Here is an 8,178-nt window from a genome sequence, read left to right as displayed (position 1 = left end):
AAGGTGCTGGCTAACAGAATAAAGATGATTCTACCAGAACTCATATCTGATAATCAAAGTGCTTTTGTCCCGGGACGGTTGATAACCGATAACGCACTTATTGCATATGAGCTGACTCACTATCTACTAAATAAGAAAAGAGGAAATGATGGGTATGTGGCAGTCAAGGCTAACATGAGCAAAGCGTATGATCGCGTAGAGTGGAGCTTTCTGGAAGCAATGCTTACCAAGATGGGATTCAGGCAAGGCTGGGTTGACCTCATCATGAAGTGTGTCACTACTGTCAGGTATCAAGTCAAGGTAAACGGAGTACTTACTGAGCAGTTCAGTCCCTCCAGGGGGCTGCGGTAAGGAGATCTTGCGTCGCCGTACTTATTTGTTATATGTGCAGAAGGGCTTTCAGCGCTCCTTAATGATGCAATTGAGCAAAGGAATCTCAGTGGTGTGAAAATTTGTCCTGCAGCTCCTGTTGTGTCACACTTATTCTTCGCGGATGACTCGCTCCTGCTGATGAAGGCAAATCAGCATGAGGCTGCTGAACTAAAGAAGATTCTTGATCTGTATGAGAATTGTTCGGGGCAGTGCATCAACATGGAAAAGTCGGCCCTCATGTTCAGTCCGAATACATCACCAACGTCTCGAGCAGATGTCAAGGCCGCACTTCATATCCACAGCGAGAATTGGAATGATAGATATCTGGGACTGCCGGTGCATGTTGGAAGATCCAAGCGGAAAGCGTTTGCTTATGTCAAAGGTGCTATTGCCGGGAAGGTTTATGGCTGGCAGGAAAGGCTGATCGATAAGGTTGGCAAGGAGTCATTGGTCAAGGCTGTCGCTCAAGCGATCCCCACATATGCCATGTCTTGCTTCTACCTCACTAAAACCTTTTGCGAAGAAATCAGCTCTCTTATCTGTAACTACTGGTGGAGCCAGCAGGACAAGGAAAATGCAATGCACTGGATCAGCTGGGAGAAGCTCACAATGGCCAAGGGGCAAGGCGGACTGGGGTTTAGGGATATGTATAGCTTTAATGTTGCCATGTTGTCCCGTCAGATTTGGAGGCTCATCCAATGCCCTGACAGTCTGTGTGCAAAGATTCTGAAAGCTCGATATTACCCAAATAACCATGTCCTTGAGTCTACTCCGAGGGACGGGATCTCGTACACTTGGCGTAGCCTATTGCATGTGCTCGAGCTAATCAAACAAGGCTATATCTGGCGAATTGGAGACGGATCTGATGTCTGGATATGGAACGACCCATGGATTCCTCGGCCATGGTCACAACAGATCATCACCCCTAGAGGAGGCAACTTACTTGAGTATGTTTCTGACCTGATCTCTCCAGTCACCGGGACATGGGACGAGCAACTTGTCTGTGACACGTTCTGGCAGGACGATGCTCGACACATTCTGCAGATCCCACTGCGGGAAGGGGTGCCTGATTTCATAGCCTGGCAATTTGATGACAAAGGACAACACTTGGTGAAAAGCGCCTACAAGCTACACGTGCATCTCGGTAAGCAGGCCAAGAATGGCGGTCAGGGTGCAAGTACTGGAAATGTTAGCAATCTGAACACATGCATGGATGAATCCTGGAAGAGACTCTGGAAACTACCATGCCCCAAAAACATACAGATGTTTGTTTGGCGATTAAAGCATGAATATTTGGCTCTCCGGACAAACGTGGAAAGAAGGGGTATACCCATAGAGGACACGAAATGCCTATTATGTAGTAGGTCTGATGAGGACGGAGCGCATCTATTTATACGATGCAAATCAATCAAGTTGGTTTGGCGGGAGCTAGGCCTTGAAAATGTCAGAGTACAGCTCGAAGAAATAACGTCAGTGCATGTTATGCTTGATTTCATGTGGGGATTGGAAGAGGAGACACGGGTCCTAATCCTAACAGCCTGGTGGATGTGGTGGAATAATAGGAACAAGCTCAGGGAGGGGGAGCTGCCAACAGGAGCCAGTGATATTGCGAGACGTGTGCGGGCTTTTGTCTTCGACTTTGCTGAAGCCTTCAAGCCACCAGTTCAAAATCATGGCGCCCTGGATACTTGGAGGCCGCCTGGGGATGATATGATCAAAATAAACCTTGATGGGGCCTTTACACCTGGCGAGTCCTTCATAGGATGGGGTGTTGTTGCACGAGATGGGTCAGGCCACATTGTAAGCGCTCGAGCAGGCCGCCAAGATCATGTTCAAGATGCGTTTGGGGCTGAAGTTTATGCTATGTCTCAGGCTGTTACGCTTGCTACTGATCTGGGATTAACCCGGGTGTTCTTCGAGACTGATTCCCAGCTTCTTGTGGATGCCCTTGACCTCGGCAAGGTGGACTCATCGGCCTACGCTGCAGTCATTGAGGACTCGAAAATGCAACTTAAGCTATGGTTGTCCCAACATAAAATCATGTACTGTGGTCGTAGGGCAAACTCGGTAGCGCATGAGCTAGCTAAGATTAGTCATATGTATCCACCCAACCATTTTGTGGAATGGGATTCTGATGTACCTGCCCATGTGGCATCTTGTGCTTTGGGTGATATGCCCCAGCACCGTTAAGTAATACAAGCCTTGCTTGATTTAAAAAAAAAAACGTTCGCTCTGAGATGGCTAGGTATCTGACATCCTCTATTCTTAAATACTCCCTCCGTTTTAAAATTCTTGTCTTAGATTTGTCTAAATACGGATATATCAAGATATATCCGTATCTAGACAAATCTAAGACAAGAATTTTGGGATGGAGGGAGTAGTTGTATCCACTACCTAGTTTTCCTCTTCATGCAACTATGTCACATCATCAAGTCATGCATGTGGTCATAAGTTACAATCTGTGCACTACTTTATACTCCCTTCATTCCTAAATATTTGTATTTCTAGAGATTTCAACAACTGAGTATATACAAAGCAAAATGAGTAAATCTATACTCTAAAATATGTCTATATACGTCCGTATGTGATAGTCCATTTGAATTCTCTAAAATGACAAATATTTAGGAACGGGGGAGTACATGCAACAATGCCGCCTCAGCAACCATGCATGTTAAATAGATGCTAGTAGTGACCATGCAAATTTCTTGATTTTAAAAGCTCTACTATCCTAAAAACCTAGAAGCAAGTTAGGGTTCGTGCCTCTCGCCGGCGCCGGCGCAGGTCCGCCTCGTCTCCGGTGGCTCTAGGGCCATGGAGGCGCTATGGATCCTGGCAAGGGCCGACGGGAGGGCTCTGTTTTTAGTCATTTTTTCAATCTTGTTAGGGTTTGTGTCATGCTCAGGAAGGCTAGACGGCGGCGGCTCCCTGAAGATGGAATAAAGGTCTCCCCGCCTAGCCCCCGTTCCGGCGGTGCGTCTAGCATCGTTGGTGGGCGTGTGGAGGTGTGTCTCCGGCAGATCTATCTTTGATGGATTTGCTCGGATCTCGTAGTTGTTCGTCTACGTTCGTGTGTCTTCGGTTTAGATCCTTCCGATCTACGTTATTTTTCATCGGCGGCGGTTGCTGTTCTGGGGTGCTGGTCCTATGGGGCCTTAGCACGACGACTTCCCGACTGTCTTCTACAACAAGTTGTGCCCGGCTCCGGCGATGGAGGGGCGATGACGGCGGCGCGCCTTCGGCTCGCTTCGGTGCTGGTAGTCGTCGCTAGGTGATCTACGGATCTGGATGTAATTTTTATTTCTGGTGTTCGTTGTACTGACATGATTGAAGATGAATAGATTGAAAGTTTTTCCGTAAAAAAAAGATGCTAGTAAAAATAAAAACACATCAGAAATTCAAAAAAGAAGTCATCAACGTTCAAAAGATAGAAAGCCACCCACCGAAATCAAATCATGCAAGTGCCAGATAGGGGTACTACGAAGAACACAAACGACGACGTTCTCCAACAAATCGGCGGGGGATGCACACTTCCCTGTCACCCATCAGTTCCGTCCTCGTCCCATTCAAGTACGAACTAAACGAACCCACGTTTGCATAGTCCATGGAGTTTCTCCGCCTTTTACCAATTCAACAATCAAAGGGTTAACGGTGCTCCCTCGTAGAAGTAGGACGCAGAAAAAATACCGACGCCGTGGCTGAAAAATCGTGGATGGAATGACGTTCGCTCGCGAGTGGTGCGCTCTGCTAGGTCGGCCCAGCCACGACAATCGCGCGCGGGGAGCTTTTCCCAGGAGTTGCCTTTTAGACAGAGTTTTCTTTTCCTTTTCAGAAAAAGAAAGGAAATGCAGTGTGAAAATACGGAAAATATCGTGCCACTCCTCTCCTTCACTTGGTTTTCTTTTCTCGTTGCCCGTACGAAGACAGGGCCCGGCCCACTACGCAGCCGCATCATGCAAGTGTGTGTTAGTGACTGTAACTGGAGTAACTCGTCACCTGATCACGCGCGTGCCGTGCGGTTAGTGCTGGAATTTTCAAGCATATCTGCTCGGCATGCACTTGGATTCATCAGATGAGCTCTGCTTTGCTACTCATCCGCTCTCTGTAATGAAAGAATTATGCCGGGTGTGAACACGACGGAAGAGTTGTTACGAGGACAACAAGTGTAATGCAGCGGCCATGCAGATCACATCTGGGAACTGTTGGCGCTGATGTAACGGCACCGCTCGTACTGAATTTCTGGTATAAAACATCCATGTCGGCATAAACAAATCTATCGACCCAGCGCGGTCGCCGTCATCGTAATCATAGCAAACAACCGCAGCGAAAAAGAAAAAGGAGAAAAAACTTCTCGTCACTTGGAATTCAAGTGCGCGAGGATCACAATTAGCGGCGACAAATGGGCGGAATGCTATGCTCGCAGTACGAATTTAACCATGACTTGACGTCGGAGCATTGCTTTTATTACCACTTCTAGAAATACAGTACTACAATTCCTGTCAACAGTTCACTTCATATACTTCGTCCTTTATACTTATATGTAGTAATCACTCAAAAAAAGACGCCGATAAGTGCCACACGTGTGGACGTTAGGAAGGTCTGCTCATACATTTTGTGTGGAGTATAAGAGGAACAGTCACACCTACGTGTGGGCAAAACAAGTAATGCCCACACATTTCTTTTTTTCCCTCCCGATCCCTCTCACACGCGTGCGTGTGGGCGAAATAGATAACGCCCACACGCTCCGTACGTCAGGCCTCGTACCTCGTGGTCCCGCACGCCCCGCGTGACAGTCACCGCGTGCCCGCAGTTGCCATGGTCCAGACCCTCGTCCATGTTCGTTTAACTGCAGTTGCCATGTCGTTGAACTACGGTTGTAATGTCGGACAACTACAGTTGACATGGTTGCTCAACTGCAGTTGTCATCTCATGTCAAAAGTTCCAGATGCCATTTTTTGGCAACTACGGCTGTTGTCATGTATGCTCTGGTTTACTATAGTTGCCATGATTTGAAAACTTTAGGGGTTTGCGACCTACTAATACTAGGCAGTTGCCGTGTAGCGCTACAAAAAGACATGGCAAAACATACATGTTCGGGTAAAAAAAAGAGTTACATCTGCTTACAAGCATGCTAGGGCAGTTGCCGTGTACCCTGCAAAATACATGGCAACTGACATGTTCGGGTAAAAAAAAAAGAGTTGTCACCTGCTTATAAAGCACACTACGGCAGTTGCCATGTACACTGCAAAACACATGGCAAGTGACAACTTGGGTGTGGGAGATGAGACGGGCGTGTGGGCGAGATGACAAATGCCCACACATCAGCCCTTTATGCGTGAGTGAAAAATGCCGTGTGGGCGAACTGCTGAACGCCCACACACCAGCCCCTTCTGTGTGGTGAAACGGCTGTGTGGGCGACCGGGTGAATGCCCACACACCAGCCCAGTCCTACGTGGCACTAGAAACATGTCAAGATTCGTGCGCTCGCAAACAGACGCGGATCCACACGTGTGGGCGAGATGCAAGCGCCCACACTTGGGCTTAGACTTTTCGAAAAAGAATGAGTAAGATTAAACGGAACATCGCATAATTAACGGCGGCACAGCTAACACTAGATCATCTGCTTCTGCTACACTTTTACGTATCTTTTTACCCTTGTACGTAGTAATAAATTAACACAGGAGAGGACGGCACAGAACTGGAGCAGAACAGGCCGGGAGATGTTCACGTGCAGGGTAAATTAATCTTGTTTTAATCCTCCCAGTCCCAGGTGGTTCCTCTCCTTCTTCTAATCCGTTTTCCTCCGCTGGATCTGCTACGCGTCCCCGGACCCGGAGGCCGCACGCCGCCCCGCGGGCACCGTCGCGGCTGTGGATTTCCATGCCACCGTATTGACTTTTCACACGAACTGCGGCTGCGTGTACCACAAGTCGTCCATGCTCCAGATGCTGTCCACGTCGAAGCTACCTATCTCGAAGTCCGCGACGCCCAGCTCGGGAAACCCGAGGCTCGGCAGCGGCTCGGACGTCCACGTTCCCGCGAGCTGGGACGGTGCCTGCTGCTGGATCAGCTGGTCCGTGTCGCACATGGTGGCGGCGGCGCTGGAGGCGTCGCAGGCGGTGGTGAACCACTCGGCACCGTCAACCGCTGCAGGCCAGCTGGGCTGGGCGCCGGCGCCAGAGTCGGTGGTGGACGGCGAGGAAGAGCCGGCGGTAGTAGTGCTCGACAGCTCCGCGACCGAGGCGTCGGGCAGCTGCCCGCCGGCCACGGCGGCGTACTCCGCTGGCCAGCACGCATCGACAGGGAGCTCCGGTGACTCGTAGAGCGCGTCGTCGGCGCCGTGCTGCCACGACAGGGGCGTGTCAGCGGCGGTCTGCACCGCGTCGGCCGTGGCGGCGGCCTGGATGCGCTCGACGAGGCGGGGCATCCAGAGGTAGCGCATGACGTCCTTGAACTGCTGGCTGTTGACGTCGCACTTGAGCTGCTTGGCGTGCTTCTGCACGCGCGTGCGCCAGTAGTTCTTGATCTCGTTGTCGGTGCGGCCGGGGAGGTGCTGCGCGATCTTGGACCAGCGGTTGCCCCACCGCGAGTGCAGCTCGAGGATGAGCAGCTGCTCCTGCGGCGTGATGCTGCCGCGCCGGAGGTCGGGGCGGAGGTAGTTGAGCCACCTGAGGCGGCAGCTCTTGCCGGTGCGCTTCAGACCTGGTACGCAAAGGCAAGGCAAGATTAACCACATGGAATGAATGGAACATCACATCAGTGCTAGCTACTGGAGTAATAAATTCGCCAACTTGGTGATTACTTATGCGGATGCGGATGCGATGCGAGCATGTATGTGACGAGACGGGTGATGTAATGGAGGAGAGATTAGTAATAAATATCCCTATGGCCGGGAATAAAGCTAACCACTAAAAATTCTTCCCCACATCTCTCTCTCTCGTTCACTATAGCTTCCGGCTAGCTGGGCGGCTGCTAGACAAATCAGGCAGTAGGTTCGTAGCTATCTGTTTCCATATATTAGCATGGTGATGCAGAGCGACAGGTTTGTTGCTTCCCCCTCCATGATATACTAGAAATATCTAAGCCTCACGTCTGGCGGAAACAAAATGATGCAAGCAACCAATCTACTACGGAGTACTAGCTAGCAGTTGAAAGAGTAGCATGCATGCATGGATTGGATTGTGCAGTGCAATTATCCTACCTGCTGATCGGGCGAGCGAGTTCCAGCGGCCCTCGCCGTGCGCGGCGATGTAGTTGACGAGCAGGATGTCCTCCTCCACCGTCCACGGCCCGCGGCGGAGGTCGCCGGCCATCACCTCCTCCTCGCTGCTCGAGTCCCTCTCGTGCACCATATCCATGGGTTCAAATCGTCCGCCTCCTCGCCTCGAGATGAAGCTGGCGACGCGAAGGATTGATCAGGCGAGCGAGCCTAGGATTGGCACACTTGCTCGCGTAGAGGACAACTCAGGAGATTTTGGTTTGGTTTGGTTTGCTCGAGACCGAGGCAGTGCTGCTGTGCGGGGAAGAGAAAAGAAGAGAAGAGAAGAGTATGCGGTGATGGATTGGGCGGGAGAGGAATGAGGAAGCTTATATAGACGGGCGGCGAGGGAAGCGGGAGGTGGGGGAGCTGTGGTGGACTTGGGAAGAAGCATGTGGGGGAGCACGCCGCAAATACGGAGATTAGTTTAGGCCTGGATTATTCTATCTTTCAAAGCCAAAAGTTTAGGGTACTACAATTAATCGTGCTTTATTAGGGATGGATGAGGGCGTGGTGGGATATTTACCGGGCTAATTGGCCACGCAGCTAAA

General features: G+C 50.5%; 1 protein-coding gene across 1 annotated transcript; it reads right to left on the bottom strand.

Moving 5' to 3' along the window:
* Nucleotides 1–5,934: 5,934 nt before the first annotated feature.
* LOC123099952 (transcription factor MYB2) lies at nucleotides 5,935–7,945 on the bottom strand. The gene is made up of 2 exons (XM_044521964.1): nucleotides 7,571–7,945; nucleotides 5,935–7,071 (listed from the first exon to the last, which is right to left on the bottom strand). The coding sequence occupies exons 1-2, from the start codon at nucleotides 7,725–7,727 to the stop codon at nucleotides 6,269–6,271; spliced, it is 960 nt and encodes a 319-aa protein (XP_044377899.1). The 5' UTR covers nucleotides 7,728–7,945; the 3' UTR covers nucleotides 5,935–6,268.
* Nucleotides 7,946–8,178: the final 233 nt, after the last annotated feature.

Source organism: Triticum aestivum, chromosome 4D (assembly GCF_018294505.1).
Source record: "Triticum aestivum cultivar Chinese Spring chromosome 4D, IWGSC CS RefSeq v2.1, whole genome shotgun sequence".
Lineage (NCBI taxonomy): Eukaryota > Viridiplantae > Streptophyta > Magnoliopsida > Poales > Poaceae > Triticum > Triticum aestivum.
Note: the sequence above shows the minus strand (reverse complement) of the source record. Positions and strands in the feature narration are given on the sequence as shown.

Coding starts and splice junctions, on each gene's coding strand:
- LOC123099952 (XM_044521964.1), bottom strand. CDS start 7,727: ATGGATATGGTGCACGAGAGGGACTCGAGCAGCGAGGAGGAGGTGATG. Junction 7,072..7,570: donor CTCGCTCGCCCGATCAGCAG/GTAGGATAATTG, acceptor TTTGCGTACCAG/GTCTGAAGCGCACCGGCAAG.